Source organism: Trachurus trachurus (genome assembly GCF_905171665.1).
Source record: "Trachurus trachurus genome assembly, chromosome: 1".
Classification (NCBI taxonomy): domain Eukaryota; kingdom Metazoa; phylum Chordata; class Actinopteri; order Carangiformes; family Carangidae; genus Trachurus; species Trachurus trachurus.
Genome location: NC_139891.1, coordinates 26,835,803 through 26,856,371, shown reverse-complemented (window position 1 = coordinate 26,856,371; position 20,569 = coordinate 26,835,803). Strand labels below are relative to the sequence as shown.

General features: G+C 42.6%; 1 protein-coding gene across 1 annotated transcript in view; it reads right to left on the bottom strand.

Annotated features, from left to right (window-relative positions):
• The window catches only part of LOC310989093 (protein sidekick-1-like), a gene marked incomplete at both ends in the record, with an annotated part of 280,354 nt that overhangs the window by 77,120 nt on the left and 182,665 nt on the right, over nucleotides 1-20,569 (bottom strand). Inside the window, 9 exons of the mRNA XM_083975990.1 lie at nucleotides 385-525; nucleotides 8,497-8,644; nucleotides 10,002-10,138; nucleotides 14,037-14,210; nucleotides 14,317-14,419; nucleotides 16,051-16,218; nucleotides 16,370-16,486; nucleotides 18,435-18,629; nucleotides 20,118-20,201. Coding sequence (XP_083832116.1) covers nucleotides 385-525; nucleotides 8,497-8,644; nucleotides 10,002-10,138; nucleotides 14,037-14,210; nucleotides 14,317-14,419; nucleotides 16,051-16,218; nucleotides 16,370-16,486; nucleotides 18,435-18,629; nucleotides 20,118-20,201 — 1,267 coding nt within the window. The remainder of the gene's footprint in view (nucleotides 1-384; nucleotides 526-8,496; nucleotides 8,645-10,001; nucleotides 10,139-14,036; nucleotides 14,211-14,316; nucleotides 14,420-16,050; nucleotides 16,219-16,369; nucleotides 16,487-18,434; nucleotides 18,630-20,117; nucleotides 20,202-20,569) is intronic.

The following is a 20,569-nucleotide window of genomic DNA, read 5'->3' as shown; positions in this document are numbered from 1 at the left end:
TATTACTGTAGATGTGTGGCACCATTCACTCTTGTTTAACTTCCTCTGTTGACGTATAACTGTTGCACTAAAGAGTAACAAGGTTTCTAAATGATCATCAGAAAGCGAGTTAGCTCAGAGAGCTTTATTCACCTTCATCAAAAAACTCTTCACTGAATAAAAATGATCCACAGTTGTGAGGACAAAAATGCTCAAGAGAAGTAAATAAAAGCCCAGAGAAAACAGAGAAGCTGTGACTGACTAACACAGTGTTTGCAGTTTACAATTAACCCAGTGAGGGGTCACTGTGTCGCCAAACCAAAGACACACTCTGCTTTCCAAGAAAAAAAAAAGAAACAGACTAACACGATGAAAACAAATATGTGTGTGTGTGTGTGTTTATACCTGAGTACATATCCTCGGAGGACTCCATTGAGCTGCGGTTCTGGTGGAGGCTGCCACTGGACCATGATGGACTGGTTTGTCCGCCCACTGGCTACGATATTCTTTGGGGGAGCGCTGGGTGCCTCCTCCCTCAGCATTAATCTGACACACACACACACACACAAAGAAAGAAAGGGGAAGAGAAAAATGATTTTGATTAAGCCTATTATGAATCATTTAATGAGAATATCAGCACGGCTGCAGAGGTGTGAGCACAGAATTTGTCATTTTCATCTGGCATCCCACATCACTTACATGAACAGTTTGCACAGGAACAGTATATTAGGTAACTGGGCTAAAAAGGAAATTTCATACAGTGGCAATTCTCCCTTTCGAAGTCACTGGAGAGACGTATGGGATAGAGCTGCAACTTATTATAGAGAATCATCTCGAAGCTTTAATCAGCTCTGATGAATTCTTACTGAATCCTGAGCTCATCTCTCTCAGCCCTTGTTCTCCTGGTGTATCATGCAATTTCATTTAAAACATTTGTTTTTCATCTCCGGCTATATTGTTCATTTATTTCAAACAAACCACTGCCTCTGCTGCTGCGGCTGCGGCTGCTGATGAAAACGTTTAACGCTTCACTTCCAGTGCACCAGAGGATTTCTCCTGGGAATGACTGAGCTGAGAAAACCGAGTGTTTAAAGCAACAAATGAAGAGGCATTGGTGAACTCAGAACGATTTGGATCACTATTGTGTTTTACTCACTGGCAGCGCAGAACAAGACACAGGCATTTACAGTCTGTATGTTGCAGATAACTCTATATTCTCTTTTATTTCTGCTCCCTTTAACTCCAGTTTTTTTTCTCCCACTCTTTATGTTTTATTTCTTCTCCTGCAGCCTTTTGTCTGGGTGAGTTTCTATTTCAACCTCAACTCCACACCACACCACAATCAGCCCAGTAGTCCGGCTATACAACCTGACAGCAATAGTTAAATCACCATTAGTAGAGAATGAGCAAAGAGCTCGTCTTTTATTTCCATTGGGACAGTATGATCCGTCACCCGCTCTGCCCTCTCCCCCCTCTCTGTCCTCCGTCTCTCCCAACCTCATTCCCATCTTTCCTCTGACATTTTGAACTACTTCTTAATTTTTTTTTTCTTGCCCCATCTGCAAACTTTCACCTTTCATCCATCATACTCTTTTGGCCTCAATTATTTCATCCTTCTATCTTTTACTCATCTCCTCTCCCCCTCTCTAACCCTCTGCCCACCTTCCCCTCCTCCTCCTCTCCCCTTCACGGCCCCACCCGTGATTAAAGCTCAAAGCCCTCTCATGGTTGGTAAAGCACACGGGCTGAGCTGGTCAGCCTCTGGCTTTACTGTAAGCAGCTCAGCTAATGTAATCAGAGCCATATGTGCTCACACACACACACACACACACACACCCCCACGCACAAATAACACACCAAACAAATTTCTCCCAGCTTAAGACAGACTGCTACATCCGATGGTCTTTTCCCTTCCATGGATTATGTCTGGAGATTTACATTACCTTCTCCCTCCTCCTCCTCCTCTGCACCACATCTCTCCCAGAATGATTCTCTATAAGCTATTGAGCCATTAGCCGTGGTATGGCTCTCTGCGTTTGTGTGTCTGAATCTGTACGTGCGCCTATAAATGTGCGAGCGCGTCTATATATGCGTGTGTTTGTGTGAAAGTAGGGGTGTGAAAGCTGTTAGCGCGAAAAAACTTGTGCAGGCGGATATATGGCACAGGCCAGTGGTTTTACAGCTATGCTTTACTTCCATTAGGTTAGGCACTGTCAGACAGCAGCCGGTGCTGCAGCCGCAGACACACACACATACACACACACAGACACACACACACACACACACACGTACATAGGCTAATGGGCTTTGTGTGAATGAGATGGACATTACTGTAGCTGTCGGGAAATGGGGTGTATATATAATCCTCAACTATGCCACTGCTTTTGACAGAAACTGATGACACACATTAATGCACATACAAAAACTCACACTGCACGCACGCACACACGCCGACCAACACGGCACAGAACAGATGCAGTCAGTCACTGTTTGACTGCAAATAAAAGACACACACACACACTAAGAGATGCACACTGACACACTTTTACTCGACAGCAGAAACTCCTTTGGAATTGCCTTAATTTCCCCTCCCAAGCATTTATGAGTAAATATTTCATACAGCGGGTTCAGCATGAGGACGTCAACCTCACACAGGAGATTAAATATACAAACCCCCAAACCCCCAAACCCCCAAACCCGCCCGCCCACTTACACACACACACACACACACACACACACACACACACACACACACACACACACACACACACACACACACACCACCTCACTTCACTTGCAGCTACAGAGATTCATAGCAACCCAACACCCATGCATGTAGGATACGGTAACACTGTCTGAACACGGCGACACACTTTGTCTGTCCCTTGTTACTGAGCGAAAGAGGACGTTTTTCTACAGGAGATGTACATTTGGATCTGTTAGTGAAAGTATGCATGTGTGTGTGTGTGTGTGTGTGTGTGTGTGTGTGTGTGTGTGTGTGTGTGTGTGTGTGTGTGTGTGTGTGTGTGTGTGTGTGTGTGTGTGTGTGTGTGTGTGTGTGTGTGTGTGTGTGTTGGGGAGGTGGGTGGGATGGGTTTTGTGAGCCCCTGTGCAGTGGGAATTCGTGAAAGTTTCTATCTGTGTCATTCTCCACAGTGTAGTGCCCACCAAATCCACATGCACACACTCGACTGTATGAAATTTAAACAGTGTTACTGGGATGTTAAGATGTAACTCTGTAAATTTAGGTCCAGCAGGAGTGAAAAATAGAGTGATATGAACAGAGGGCAACAGAGAGAAGAGAGAGGGAGAGAAAGAGAGGGAGAGAAACCAGATGTGATGTGACTGGTTACAACCAGCTGGATAGATGAGCTTATTTTTCCTCTTGTCTGACACTTTAAGTCTTGTCTCCTTTAAATGTTGTGCTGTTTTGCCGGAGGTTAAAAGCTGCATAAATGGAGGAGGATGACACACTAAAGAGACTCTGTCTGGGAAACAGAGGAAACTTTGTGCAATATTCTCACAACCAGCTGCAGCACACACTTATATATATACACTATAAAAATATTATATATGCACATCACATTTTTCTTTACTTTTCAGATGTGGACATGCGTCTCATTTTTAGTTGTACTCAACACAGGTGTGCAGAGCATCATAAATTGCAGGTTTGGAATAAAAAAACAAATTGACTATACATTCTCTTGCTGGTTCATCTGCTCCCAGAGCAAACAATACCTGCAATCACAGCCTCACCTGCTCCTGTCTCTGTGTGTGTATTCACATGATTATACTGTATGCGTGGCGTGCAGAGTCACTAATGACCTGCATCAAAACAGGGAGGTCCATCAGTTTATCGGGGTTGGCTAATTCAAAACTGATTAGAGCTTTCACAAACAATGAGTAATCGATGGGTGTAAGTGCCAGTTACAGCTGATTACCCTCTGTGTTGCTCATAATAAACAACAATATTCACACAGAAGCTGCCTCTCACTGCTTCCTGGGTGGTCTTTTATAAGTATAAGCTTTACATACAGTAGAGGTGTATGTAGATGAACCGTGGTACCATTATGTAGATGTTTCACATTATTCGACTCCAGATCAGTCCTCATAACCGTGAAGTGTGGTACAGATATCCTCGTGCCCCCCAGGTTGAAATGTAGGAACTTACTCCACGAGCTTTTCTCCACTTACTTCTCCTCTAGCGCCATAATCAGGTCAAACGTTCAATTTGTCCGATACTTTATGACTGAATCTATGACCTGCAGAACTAATGACGTTGCCAGTGGGAATCTCAGTGGAGATCGTTCTCTACTGTAAAGCCCATAGAGCTGCAATTTCAATTTAATCAAAGCTCTCTGTAAATGCATAATTGCATATTCCATTTATGGCAAGGAAGGTACAAAAACAATTCAGATGATACTGACCTGCAATGACTCACTCCATCATTGGTAAAGTCTAAAGTTAAAGGGATACTTCACCCAAAATCGATAATTCACCAATTTTCTACTCACCGTCATGCCAACGAAGGGTTCGGAGAACTTTCAGAGTCATCAAAATGCTCTTGGAGTTGCAGGGGGGGTCCGGCTGGCAACGGGTTTTCATATAATGGCGGAGTTCATTTTTGAATTGTCCAAAACACACACTATGAAACATCCAGATACCTCCATACTGCTCGTCTGTACTGACCCAAGTGTCCTGAAGCCGCCACATTAACAAGTTGTTCGAAAAAAAAAAAATTGATCTCTGTTTTTAGCCTTGATGTAGCAGTAGCTCCCTGTGGCTGGGCGAGATTTGCTGCGAGATGTTCTTCCGTGTTTACATCATACATCCAGTGGTTTACAACGACGAAAGAACATCTCGCAGCAATTCTCACGCATGCGCACAAACATCAACAGAGCCACTGTGGCGGCTTCAGGACACTTGGGTCAGTACGGACGAGCAGTATGGAGGTATCTGGATGTTTCATAGTGTGTGTTTTGGACGATTCAAAAGTGAGCACAATCCACCGCCATTATATGAAAATCCGTTGCCAGTCGGACCCCCCCTGGAACTCCTAAAGCGTTTTGATAACTCCTCCGGACCCTTCATTGGCATGACGATGATTGGTCTTATTCTTGTGGTATTTTGACACAGATTTTCAGATGATGTTCTGTGAGTTTTACATCGTTACTCAATGCAAAGATTACACTGACTTATTTTACCTGAAACATGCAGATTTATGTTAACATGCCAGTGGAAGTCCTGCCTACAGCACATTGTTGTTTATCTGTGGGATCTCACCAGGTACAAGTGGGACTAAGCTGCAGCTTTTATTTCCTCCACCTGAAAAATGTCACCTTACAGCGGCTCCGCAGCACACATGGACACACAAAGAGCCGTGATCACAGAAAATGACTGAGCATTTATCCAGAAAGAAAGAGAGAAAGAAAAAAAAAGCCTGTAATTTTGCAAACAATGAGCTTCTCTTCATGTGGCAGCCTGTCTCTGTGGTCTCTCTGGCATCAGGTTTTTGCTCCATAGTATAAAAAAAACATTGTGTCTATGAGCAACTTAAGCAAAGCTGGGGCCACAGTTAAACACAGATATAAGAATTATATGTTGGAAAGCACCGGGCAAATCTCCTGTAATTCTTAAATCTCCCTAGGCCATTAATTATTACACTTACATGCACATTAGGCATGTTTATGCCTCTTCCGCCTGTGTATGTGACAGTATTTTATCTTACACCTCGAGTTATATTCTGATGCGTTCTGGTTCTGAGCCCAGAGTTCAAGCCATTAATGCATAATCTGTCTTTCCTCTGTTAATGCTTCCTCTTTAAAGGCTGTAATGGTGTGAGTGTAGGTTATGCATGAGTAAATCTCTGTGTGTGTGACACTCCAGATGGTATAATTCGATTAATGGAAAGAGTTTCTGCATTTGGAGATAATGTTTTTCAGCTTTGATCACATTCATATACTACTAAGTGGATGTCCATCTCTCTGGACACTTTTTTTCCCTTTGCAATGCGTCGCCCATTGTGAACTTTAATGAATAAAGGGGAGCTGGGAAATGAAGGCGGGGTTGTGACTGGAGGAGGGGGGGGGGTGCAGAGGGAACAAGTAATAAATGTGTGCATTAATGCTGTTATGATAAAGATCCTAATCAGGACAGGAACAGAAAGGGGAGCGTGCAGAAGCAGCTGGACGTTCAAACTTTAATAAGGGCTTTTTGTCATCAATATTACAAGCTTCTTCCTCACTCTCTGTTCCCTTCCCTCACTCTGTCCACATTACTGCATTTTGTCATCCTTCTCATTTGGCACTCCCAAACTTCTGCGGGACATTTTTACTCTGCCTCCCTTTTGGCATCTGCAACTAATCATGCGCGCGTCTCATCCAGGCAAACGTCCAGCAGATGAGAGGCAGAGTGTGGGGGCCGCAGCGGTTCACGTATGAAACAAACACTGAGAAAGAAAGGTGTCCATCTGGTGTGATACACTGACCAGTGATGACTTGTCCTACTGCCAGTCATTCATTTGGAAGGGATCAATCCAATCTATTCTCCAGAGCCTCTAACAACCCAAACCTTGGACCGCGGACTAGGTAGCAGGATGGCGGCTATTGGACACACAAACAATACACTGGTGCACACAGAGGAAGAGTAATGACAGAAAATAAGAAGCATTCAAGCACTTTGAATAAAGGAGAGAACAGAGGAGAGAAAGACTGAGCAGCACAGGAAAAACTAGAGTCGGGAATAGAAGAAGATAAGAAGGGGACTGAAAGGAGCCTGTAATCTGAGGTGTGTGTGTGTGTGTGCATGTGTGTGTGTGTGCGTGTGCGATGGCAGCGTCCACAGCTGCTGTTGTTGCTGAAGAGTCTATTTGGCAGAGCTACAACTGGCATCTGCTTGTGGTCAGTCTCCTCAGCCAGACAAAACCATGTATTTGTGTATGTGTATGTGTGTGTGGCTACTTTACAATGCATCGCCACATCTGTTGTATTGTACTATGTGTGTGTGTGTGTGTGTGTGTGTGTGTGTCAGAAAATTCAGTGTATGTGTGTGTATGTGTGTGTGTGTATTCGGGGGCAAACTTGTTAAGAGGCCCGCCACACCTCCTCCAAACCTCTCTCACTCTATCCAGTTCCATCAGTGCTAAGGCATCATAATTACCCCCATTAGTGTTTTCTCTTGGGATAAACATGCAACCACACACACACACACACACACGCACAAACATAAAACATCTGCACAGCAATTTATTTACTTTTCAGGCCAAATCACACTCCCTTTTTACACACACACACACACACACTCGTGCACACAGACACTCAGAGCTGTTAATTTCATCATTTTTGCTGCTTAGTTCACTATGTGCAACGAAAGAAGACTGTCAGAGAAACACACACACACACAGATACACACACATACATGCACACACACGTAGACATCTACAGCATGGATGTGATGAATATAAATTGCTCATTGAAAAGGAAATGGATTCTAAACAAAAAGGACTGCTCCCTTCATCCTCGCCTTGTTACGATCCATCCCTGTTTCATCCCCATTCTGAATCCTATTCATCCTCATGATAACATACACACTATCACACACACACACACACACATTCACACACTTGGATTCACAAATTAGAGTGTGTACGGGTGCATACACTACACTATGCCTTTTGACTGCAGAAAGGTTTCAGTTCATTCATTCCCAGTTTGTGTAAGGCACTGTGACCAAGTCTATTACACACAGATGGAACAGGGTAAAAAAAACAAAAAAAAAACTCTATTTCACACAAATCATAGCATGTTCTACATAAAAAATGGGTTTCATGCTCTTTTGGGAAACATCAGTGAAACAGTAGTGTGGCTTCACAAGAAGTTATTGTGGAGTGTGAGTTTAACAAAGCTGCTACAGATGTGTGTGTGTGTGTGTGTGTGTATGTGTGTCCAGATGCCTGTAAACTAGTGGTGGGAATCTTTTACTATCTCATGATTCGATTCGATTCTGATTTTTTGGGGCTACGATTCGATTCAAAACCGATTTTCGATTCAAAACGATTCGATTCATAATGATTTCTGCTTCAGTCTATCGGTGTGCAAAGGATCCTCATGATCTGCTCCAGTCTGCTTTGCAAGACAGAATGACTGAAGGGTCTTTTTGACATTTATTGAGTTTTAAACATTTGTATCCATGCTTAGATGGGATTGTTGAAACTGTTGCATAAAAGCAATATCACATATTGCTTAAGTAACAAAATTAAAAGTGCCTCTTTATTAAAAAAAAATAGTGCAGTTAAACATGCTGCCTTTTAAATTCTAAGGAAACGGAGGCCGACAGCCAGCAAAATCGACTTTGGAACATTTTATATCGATTCTTTTATATCGATCTTCGTATTATGTAAATGAGAATTGCGATTCTTATGTGAATGGATTTTTTGGCACACCCCTACTGTAAACGACTGAATGTTGCATGGGAATGGGCATCGTCGTGTGTGTGTGTGTGTGTCGCGTGCGCGCTTACCTCTGCGTCTCGGAGCTGTACTGACCCCGGCCCACTTGATTGACGGCGCAGAGTCTGAACTGATAGGTCCTGGCCGGTGTGAGCCCGCCCACGGAAATGGCGGTCACGGCAGGGTCGACCTCTGATAGGTAAACCTTCCATGGAGAGTCTAGACAGAAAGACACAGAGATTAGGTAAGAAAGGGAGGGGGTAGGGGTGGAGGGGGCTGATAATATCTGGCTGAGGCAGGACAAACAGAAACACTCAGGACCCATGAATCAAAAGTAAAGAGCGCAGGAGGAGGAAAAGATAAAAGAAGCAAGGGGAAGGACGGCAGAAAATGGAAGGGCTGGACCGCTGAAAGGAATTAAAAAGCGGAGACGCGGCATCGGAGGCCACATGAAAGAAAGTTTAGAGGGAAGAGGGGGATTAATAAAGAAGCACAGATGCTGCTGTGTATTGTTGCCAGCTTATCTTTTCTCCACAAGATACCAGGCAGTTACACTATTATCATCACACCAGCCTCATGTCTGTGTGTGTAATAGGGAGGGACAGAGTTAGTGCCATTTAAAGCAAAGCCCACTGAGTGTATTACCTCCATTGTCAGGCTGGAAAATACACTGCATTTATAGTGGCTCCCCAAAAGAAAAAAAAATCTAATATATCAAAATATATATAACATGCACACACCCAAAGTGGATAATCACTCATCCATTCCTCCCCGCCTGGGTTCAGGCTTTGCTCAAATCAATGTTCAGACTCTCAGTATTCCTCGTCTTCCTCTTTATCTCTCTCCAGTTTTGTCGCCACATTTTTGTCTCGTCTCTCATGTGATAAATGCATCTTCTGTTTTTCTTTTTTTCTTTTTACATCATATTGCCATATTTCTGTGGATGCTACACATCCACCACACAACAGCTGTTTGAAAATGGCGACAGCAGGATACTCGAAGCGGCGAGGCGGTCACGCCGCCAGCCTAAAAAGTTATCAGAATGAAGATTACTTCAAATGTCAAACTACATTAACATTTGACATTTGTGTCCATCGGTCCAGCTCTGACGGTCGTGTGCCAAAGTGCTTGGCTCCGCATGTAATGTTCAGCAGACCGTCCACCCCCTTAGCTGAGAGTAAGAGCAGCTCCCTTCAGTCTGTTTCTCCTGTCACTCTTTTCCTTCCTCAGTCCCTCTCTCATCTTTCTCTCTCTCTCTCTCTCTCTCTCTCTCCTCCTTCTCTTTTGACAGAGAGCCAGCCTGCTGTTAAAACATCTGTGCTAGAGAGTGAGAGACAGAGAGAGAGAGAGGGGGGTAAGAGAGGCAGGGAAAGTAAGAGTTTATTTATAGGGAACCTGGATGAACATTTAATTTACGCAGCAACACCATTCTCCATATGTCGGCCTCTTGTAAATGAGTGTGTGTCAGTGCCTGGTAGACAGCAAGTGAACAGCTGTTTGCCACTCAGGGACCATAAAAAATGCTTGGACACACACACACAAGCACACACACACACACATGCACACACACACGTACTGTTCTCAGATAGCTCCAGCAGGTAGTAGAGCAGAGGGGAGTTCCCGTCGAAGGGGCGCAGCCAGGACAGGAGGACGGAGCGCGAGTCGGAGTCGTTGAGACGAACCGTCAGCGAGCGCGGAGAGTGCGGCAGCTCACTGAACACAAAGAAGACAGAAGAAAACAGCACATGATTAGTTAATTTAACAGATATTTATCCAGTGATTCAATCAGGGTCTCTAGAGGAATAATAATAATAATAATAATAATAATAATAATAATAATAATAATAATAACAATAATAATAATAATAATAATAATAATAATAATAATAATAATAATAATAATAATAATAATAATAATAATAATAATAATAATAATTCAGCATTTGGGGGAAAACTCCTGCTGGTTGGTTAAACTTGGCACAAAGGCAGGAAATTGGAAAAAAAACAGCAAAGTTACTAAGTCGCACTCTTGATTGCTCAGTAAAAATGTGTTGATGTGAACTTCACATCATGTGGGATGGATTGCAAAGATGGATTGCCATGGTTACAACTTCCAATTGTTCTCTAAGTCTCTAGTCTGGACATCTGAAGACAGCTGCATGATAACCACTCATTACTATGCATTAAAAATAGCACTTTATCCCTTAAATTCAGCCGCTTGTTAATAGATTAAGGCTGATATGACACACACTCTCCATCAGTCAGTAAACCCAAGTGATTCACAACTTCATTTTTACACTTTGCTTTATGTATGGTTTAATATAAACAAGATCTACATTAATATCAGAGGAGGTGAGAGGATTTCATTACTGTACCTTTACAAAATGCTGTTTCCAGTCTTTTAGCAAAGCTACACTAAATGACACCTTCCATTAGCTACGTATGTACTGAGGCGCAGAGCAAGAAAAGGCAATTAGCATATTTCCCCAACATGTGAAACTATGTCTTCAACATCATTTATGGATTTATGTCACATTAACACGTCGGTGACAAAGTGCCAAGACGTTTTAGATTAGATGTTTGTTTTCCTGTGTTTTTCCTTTCCTGTCAGATATGTTGTTTGGTAGAAGAAATGTTGGCTCTGACTCTCTGGTTGGCTCACGGGTCTCGTCCCTGTGGGCGCTGCCTTTTGAATATGACTGTTTGGTTGTTTTTTTGTTGCATGTTTTTATACTGATATGTTTCTCTGTGTATATGAGCTACACCAATCCTAAATGTAGTCCTGACATTAATCAGACTGACGGATTAATGTTAGGAGCAGACATTTGTGGATGTTGTCTGCATCTCTCTGTGTTAATAGCAAAGGAATCAACACAGATGTTAATGACGGTAATAAACAGTGTCAAGATTATTTGATTATATCGATTTTAGTGCATCATCATAACCCTTTTTTTTTAAGAAAAACAGTCAGCTAGAAGCAGGATCTCAGTGTCCCTCTGTGTGAAGGCTATTGACAGGAGTGAGCATATTAACAGAGCACGTTAAAGAATAAATAAATAAATAAATATATACTGTATAATTACACTGAAAGCATGATGAAAGACATGATTCTATATGCACAGATTAGATGCATCACATATTCATAAACCCATTAATTATTATTCAACAATCATGGATGTGTGAATGCCCTCTGTCCGCGTGGGGGGGGGGGGGGGGGGGGGGGGGGGGGGGCTCCTCTGACGGGCTGCAGGCTTTAATTAATTCAATCAGATTATCATACAGAGTTTTAAAATGTTTCTATGTTTGTTTTTGCCTCCGAATAGGTTTACGTTTTAATATTCAAGTTTAGAAAATGAGGGAAGCAAGCACAGAGGGAGAGGGAGAGAGTTGAATGAAGAGTGAGACATAATGTTGGTGGGGGGGCAGCACACACAAGAGGAAGAGGCGAAGAGAGAGAGAGGGGGGAAATGAGAATGATGTTTTCTTTTCTGAGCTGACATGATCGTATTAATTAATGGATGAGCTTAGAGAATGTTAGAGCAACTACCTCCACACAGCCCACACAAAATACACTCACACACACACACACACACTCGTCACACATACAGAAGCGCGTGCACACATGCGCTCACAAACACATGGATGGGTCTTGCGGGAGTTGAACCAATAACCTGCTGGTAATTAGTCTGTCTCCTCAGCCGCCAGCGTCTGTTAGCCTTTATGACCCGTTGATACTGAGCTAACGAGAATGTCAGTCACACACACTCACACACACACACACACACACAGTCGTACAGAAATCCCTGCGTTCCCCACATGTTTTCACACAACCATAAACAGAGACACTCCCACTCCTCCCCCTCACAGTTTGACACGTGTAACCTCTCGTCTTTCTATAATTCAGAAGGATGTGGACTAATGTTTTATCTCTCTCCTACCCTGCAATTGTATTAATATATCATAAGTGCCTTTTATAAATATATTATACAAGTGCCCATTAATATATAAAGTCTGCTACCTGACAGCGTTCTCTCACAGAGGCTCTAATGAGGCTGCGTCGTGTCGGGGGAGTGAGATAGGCTTGAAATATGTGTGGCATGTTTTCACCATGTTTGTACCAGACACACAAAATGACCCGTGTTTTCATTAGACACGTTTACATGTGCATTTTTTCTACAATCTGATTATTATCATTCTGATTGGAAATTCCAACTTCACTGTTTAAATGGATGCAAAATAAACTGATCCATGTGTGTGCATGCATCAAGCTGTTAATCTGAATATATTCACTGTGACATGCGCAGTGAAGTTTTGCCGGTCAAATTTGTTGAAAACTCTCATACGTGCCTGTCGCCTCCTCTGATCAAATCCACACAATATGATCCAATGGATATATTACATATTATGTGCTGCAAATGTCACATTTGTTTCAGGTTTTCTCTTTAATTAAGCTGCAATCACAACAGTTTATACTTTTTTACTCCTGCGATCTATGCGAGGGGGTCGGCTACAGCGGGACCCTCACTTAACACCAACAGGAGCCAGTGGATAAAGGTCAGACGCAGAGACTACTTTGATCAGATTAACCGTTTACATGCATCTTGATCCGAACATCGACCGGCATTAAACCACCCATCTTGATCGTACATTTTTACATGACGCAGTTTTATTCGGATCGGCATTTATTCCTATTTATTCTGTTTATTTGTGACAATGTGTCCCCCCAAAACAGGATGAATGGATGAATACGCATACACTACTGTACACTGTATGTGCAAATTTTACACTCAAAGACTTTTACAATGCAGAGCAGCTAGTGCAAGTACAGGGTGGCTAGTAGTGAACTTTAACACTGTTATTACCACGCTCTCTAATAGCAACTTACTCTGAAGAGCCACATCCTCATACCTAACAGTTGTAATGATAGTGACATATTTTTTGATTTTGAGAGAGCCTGGTCCATTATAGAGCCTGGAGAGAAGCAATCATTTCATTGGACGACACAGAAAGGCTGTTTTCCCTAAATTATGCGCTGCGTTGCCAATAATTGCTTTGGATGTTGTTTTTTTTCCTATGCCCGATCGAAACGCATCCTCCCTGCCAATCATATCTGCAATTTTCAATCACCCAGACTGCTGGTGAAGGATCAGCTGTTTTCTCACTTGATTGCTGCACAAAAAGTCAAAGTCACTGTTTGTGTCTAATCACAGGGAAGAAAACAATTTACGCTTTGTTTATCTGGATTAACATCAGTTTGGTATTCCATCATATACTTATGTCATTACCATATAAATACTGTGAAAATATAAAATGAGCTAATTTTCTGGAAAATTAAAATAAATAAATAAAAAATATATAGGAAAACAAACTCCACAATGTGTTTCACAACTTCCTAAAGAGAAGAACATTTTTGCAAATTAGTATACAGACTGGAAACAGGACCAAAAGTAAAAAAAAATCATGTGTTATGAGGTTGTTTGACCTATTAATCTCACTTAATTAACACCTTGTTGGTTTAATCTTCACAACTGAAGACAAACTGTGTTATTTTTATGGGACTGTGCAGCACAAGGACACAATTACAGAAAGTGGCACGATTATCCGCACTCACATGACTTCCAGGCGCGCAGAGCGAGAGTCGTTGCCAGCCTGTGATGTCACGGTGCAGGTGTAATCCCCAATGTCACCTGACCACGTCTGGCCAATAGTGAGAGAGCCTTGGCGCAGAGAAACACGGCCCCCGCTGGTTGGCAGGACTGGCACGCCGCCGCGATCCCACTTGAAGCTGCAGCAGAGAGAGAGAGAGAGAGCGTGTGTTCACTGTAGAGCATGTATTTATATAACATTAACAATATAAACAGGTGTGGTGTAGTAATCTTTAAAACAGGTACGTGGTATTGACTCTGGCGTCGTGTGTAGCGTTACAGTCCAGAATAGCAGTGGTTCCTTTGATGACACGCCGGTCTGTTGGAGGCACGGAAATGATGGTACGACCTGAAAGAGCCGGAGAGAAAGAGAGAACAATGGAGAGAGAGGAGGTGTTAATACTCTGTTCTACACTGTTGCCCATAAAGTTGGAATAACACTTTTTTTTTTTACCTCTTCTAATTAAATGATTGCAATAATGTGATTAATTCTTGATAGAGAAGGTGTATAGATAGATAGATAGATAGATAGATAGATAGATAGATAGATAGATAGATAGATAGATAGATAGATAGATAGATAGATAGATAGATAGATAGATAGATAGATAGATAGATAGATAGATAGATAGATAGATAGATAGATAGATAGATAATTTATTAATACAGACTCTGGGTCCAGTTAAAAATACAAGACAGGACAGGAAAAAAAGAAAAACAATATAAAGTAACAACAACAGACAACAACGACATACGGGGTAGTCTAGCAGCCCCTTATTAAAGGGACAACGAGGAGTTTCTATTCGGTTATAAAAAAGTCTCACGTTAATGTGGATGAATCTCCGCTACCCACACTTGTTAATGGGCCCATTTTCGATAAATACATCGTTCTGTCTCTATCGTTATTTTGTTATTATTAGTGGTGGCGGAAATGCTGGTCGAGCCGACCAGCGTTTCCTTCGTGGCGAATCATGAGAATAACGCAGCCGCATCGCCGTTTATGGTCGGAACTACGGTGGTATGTGAACCTCTTTGAACCTCTGACTTTAATTATTGATGAATGAAAACATGAGTCCGTCTTGCGCCCGGTCAAAGAAATGTACGGTGCGCGCGGAGGCTCATAAATGTAGTGTGAAAACGCTTCGCTTTTCCGAAACTCCTCGTTGTCCCTTTAAAAGACACTTATACCAGTGTTTCCAGAGCAGTGACGTGTAACGTGTGGCACTAAATGCAACGTTTGTCAGTTCCATCACAATCTGATTTTCTGAGTTGTTTAGAGTAGACGACAAATGAACTTATACATTATATTTCTTAAGACAGACTGGAGAGTGTTGACTCGAGCAGTCACAAACATTTCAGTGGCGCTGGTCCATCTGGGCCGTTTTAACAAGATTCTCAAAGAGTCATTATATGCCACTTGTAATCTCCGAAAACTCGTTTTTTTGTACCACAGATGTGAGTCAGTTTCACATCATCAGAACTGTATACTGTATCGTCTCAAAACTTTATTGATCAATATCTTCTAAATATATAACTGTGAAATCAAAACACAATAAACCTTTCATAATAGCAATAAAAAGAGTAATGTGTGTGAAAAACAAAGTTATTCTTAACTTTATAGGCGGCAGTATATTGACATGACACACTAAATGTGCTCATTTAAATGTTTAATTCAACAGTATTTACCAGGATGTATATGTGGAGGCAGAAATCAGCCAATCAATAAGTTCACCAACTAATCAATCACCCTCTTACTTGACCAATCAGATGGTTATTTTGCAATTGCACCAGCCCACTGCATCAATACCCAATCACACCACTGCTCACCTGCCTGGGCTAATGCGATTGGACAGCTATGGACAAATTAGTGTTCCATGTCTGTTTTAGTCTGTCCGGCGAATGTATATCGAGCAGTTTAATGTATTTTTTGTTTGCGAGTGTAGTGTAGTGTAGTGTAGTGTGTGTGTGTACGTGTCTTACTCCACACGGTGAGCGTGGCGGTGGCGTTGATGGCTCCCTCCGAGTTGGAGGCGATGCAGGTGTATTCTCCTGAATCCTGGAAGCTGACCGGTTGGATCTGCAAACCGCCGGACTGCAGCAGCGTGAACCTGGAGACCTGGACGGAGCCGCTGGCCAAGACCTGCAGCCCTGGGCACAGACAGCAAGAGAGAGACAATCATAAAACAGCCCAGAGGGGAGGGAAAATAATTAAGCCATTAAGCACATTTTTAATTACAAGCATTGCAAGTGTGTGTGTGCTTGATGTGTAACAATGAGCGTGGTCTGTGTGGTCTGTTACCTTTCCTCCAAGTGATGGCAGGTTTGGGCGCGCCGCTGGTCTGGCAGCTAAACACGGCCGTGTTGCCATCAGTTACTGTTTGGTCAGACGGAGGAGATGTAAATGTGGGAGCCACACCTGGAAAAAACAAACAAAAAAACAGGATGACAGCGTGAGAGGAAAGAAGACAGAGAGGCAGTTACCGAGAGGAGGGTGGTGTGAAATGAGTGGAGTAGAGCAAGAGCAGCGAAACTTAATGTCCAAGAGAAAATAGAAGAAAGACAGAAAAAAAGGAAAGGATGACAGTGTTGATCTAAACACGAATGCTTTCTCTGTGATCAATAGAAGCTTTATTCATTACCTGGTGCTCCGTGCGTGTGCATAAATGTGGAGGGTGGTGCAGTGGGATCTCCAGGGAGACATTTAATTATAATCAAACGCTCACTAAATAGAAGCTAACGCTGCAGAGACAAATATAACTATACATGCAAACTGACACCAGCTGCAACGCGTCGAGTCGAGGCAGAACATTTAACTGACATTGACTTTCACTTGAATCCAAAAAGCCAACAGGTATTTCGTTTCAGGTTTGGGCCGTGATCGGTTGTTTCTTTAATACTCAGAAAAACCTGACTGTTCTAGTTTTTAGCTGCAACAAACTCAAATTCACTTTGACACGGCAGCATAACAGGCTGGTGATGATTTAAAATGAAAGCTGATGACTGCTGACACTTTGACATGGAGTAAAAAAACGCAGCAGCAGCATCAGCAGCAAATGTCTGACTGCAGGTTACCACCTGTGCTGCAGGTAAATTAAAGTGAGGTGGTGAGAACGATAGAGCTGAAACAACTTTGGCGTTTATTCAGTTAGTCAGTCAACACAAAAATAATCAGCAGCTACTTTGTAATTCAGGCTTGTTGAGAAACAACTGTATGTTGTTAAGGAAAAGGGCCAACAACTCCCAGCTTGACAATTCAAAGTTAAAGCAACAATAAACTTTGAGTGTTTCCTCCAATCATTCCTTTATGTTGTTTGACGGGAAGCTGAAAAACTGTGACAGGCTTTTATGACTTTTCTCTGCTTCACATATCAATTCACACGATTATCTATAGCAGTGGTTTTCAAAGTGGGAGCCAGGGTCCATCTTCCATCCATCTCCCACCTCCCCCTTTACTCAAAACTCCACCTGTCCAGGTTACAGGTGAATACAAACTGCTGGGAACTTCCTGCTAGATGCTTCCTGCCAACTATTACACACTGGACCTTTAATAATTAGGACATTAACAGTCAAAATACACTTATTAAGTGGCTGTAAGTGGCTGAACTTACCCCAGAGCTGCCATATTGACTTTATTACTCCCCACAGCTAAAATGGTGCAGTTTCATGCCATGTTTACTACCTCATGTTGTAGCTCATAGATACCACAACTCATGTGTAAAACAAATTTATAATGATCTCTTTTGGTGTAAACACAATTCTCATGAAAATTATGATCGACTAAAATTACTTTGTAATGATTTGAGTGAAAAACTTAAAATGTCAAACCACTTTACCCATGTGGTTCTTACCTTCACAGACTCCATGAATTGAAATGATGCCTTCCTCTTAAATATCTGGTCACATGCTCAATTTTTTCTTATAATTTCCTAGCAACAAGGGAATGGCTCAACTTACCCCACTCTCCCCTACAGTATAACATATTGAAACCTTATATTTGCCATGCTCATCTTTCTAATTGCTTGTCAGTCAAAATATCATTCATGACGTCATAAACCGCGTTGACCTGGTGGTTTGTGCCTTTGCTAGGTTTGCTATTTGAGAGGCCTTGGCCTGGAAAGATTTGGAAACCCCTGAACTAAAGTCTAATCCAAAGCAATTTTGAGCTGAAGAACCAAAAAGCAGTAACTGTTTGTACAAATTGAAGGAAATGAGACTTGAAAAGAGTTCAGAGAAGTGAGACAGAAAGTTAAGGGTGACGATGACAGTGGCATCTAGAGAGGAAGAGAGAGTACAAGCAGAGCTGCTGCTGTACTGTAGGTGTGGATGTACAAGACTGCATGTGTGCGGCCGTCCAGTTGACTCACTGGAGACGAGGAGCTGTGTGTACGTCTGCGTCTCTCCGGCGGCGTTGCGAGCGAAGCACTGGTATATTCCTCCGTCTCCCGGCTGCACCCTGCGCACCGTCAGTCCGGTCGCTGCGATGACCTTGTAGCGGGGGTTGGCCAGTTTGGAGAGAGGCACCGTGTCTTTATACCACTCTATCCTGGGCTGGGGCACGCCTACACATGTCCATGCACATGAAAACAAAAACAAAAAATCAAACAAACAAACACGCAGAAGGAGAACATTTTCAATTTCCTTAATAACAAGCCGCTCTGCTGTGACCTCACTGCTGAGCAAATTGCTCCGACTCCCACTTTTCTTTTTTTGCACAATCTTTCTTTCTTTCACTGTTATCCACTCTCCGCCTATAAATATGCATGTGGCCCATAATGACTGCTAATAATATATTGATTTGAGGGTGTGGGCGGTGGTGTAAGGGTGGCAGAAGGGGCCGAAAAACATTCTGAATAAAATATGTGGTAAAGAGCAGCAGCAGCAGATACATGGAGGTTCAGCATCCACCTGTCTGACGGACATGCCAGATATGACAGGCAGGGGGCTCATGCAATTACTCCGTCTCCAAACTGTGTGTGTGTGTGTGTGTGTGTGTGTGTGTTTGAGGGAGGAAGAGATGAATTCCACACTTTTTCCTCAATCTGTTGTGTGTGTCAAGCTCTCACAGACATGCGTGAAGTATTTTTCACCCCCTCCATGTCTTGCTCACTCTGTCACTCTACACTCTATCTATCTTTGCTCTTTTCCCCTTGTTCTCTCCTCCCCTGCCTCTCCATCCCTCTCTCTTCACACCCTCAGGCCTCTGCTATTTAATTACACTGCCACTGTATCAGATTACTGAGGAGGGACATAAACTTGCTCTGTATGTGTGTGTGTGTGTGTGTGTGTGTGAGAGAGAGAGAGAAGGAGGAGAGGGGGTTATGTTGCAGTTTTCTTTGTGCTATGTCCACATGTGGTCAAATACATTAAGAGTTTTCATGTAATATCTTTAAAAACAAGAGTTGTGATTGAACAAGTGCTATTTTTTCAGGCCTGGTCTCAGCATGTTGACCTGCGCTTGCTGTGCTAAAAGTACAGGGTCATTGTTCCAGAAGCCTTGAAACTCAGCCCCACATTTAGCAAATGACGGCACTATAATGAGATTTGGACGAGAGTCACCTTCACCTTCGCTCACCGAGCAGCAGAAAAGTTGTGCAAAGATCAGAAGGACGACAAAGCGTCTCTGACACTCATCCCACCTGGATGTGAACATCAGCAGAGAGACTACAGGCTGACGGACCGAGGGACGGCTCTGATTCTCCAGTCGGGTGCGATTGAGCCACAGGAGAGGGAGAGCGTGCAGCGAGACGACGCAGTCGAAGTCTCAAACAACAGAAACACATTTGATGTGTTCGTTTCTCTCTGGTGGAGCAGGAGTGTGGCTTCACACTGAAGATACTGTACTTGCTTCATGTGCGCCATGATTTATTCACCAAGTCTCTTTCATTTGCACTTTGTTGCACTTTTTTTTATTGATGAACCAACTTTTCCGCCTCAACAAAACTTCTTGATGTGTTTTATTGTTCACACTGAAGATGCCTTTAAACACAAGTGGGTAGAGACACCTCTGTGATTTTCTTCAGTCTTACACACACACACACACACGGTACCTGTAGCGAGGCAGGGGATGTCTACATTCCTGTCAAGATCAGCAACGATCTTCCTCTTGGGCTGAGCAGTGAGAGACGGTGGATCTGTAGGAAAAATGTTCAAACACAAAATGTGTAAAAAAAAAACAACAACAACCAGTCATTAGATTAAAGCAGGTGACCAGTTTTATCATTGTGTTTTCTTTGGCTGAATTAATCTGTAATCAAAACTACAAATTAAGCTTCAAATCATACGACTAATGATTCAGAATAAACACAGGCCACAGATATAGACCAGTCAGCCACAACAACAAAAACAATCACCTGTTTTATTCTCACCTCTGACTGGTGTTTGCATAAAATAACATCTCAAATCAATGACAAACACCGACACCCCTGCTGTCTGAACTATCAAGACAACATGTTCAAGTCTTTTAGTATTAAGTAGAGGAGAGAGACCTGGAGAGGAGCAC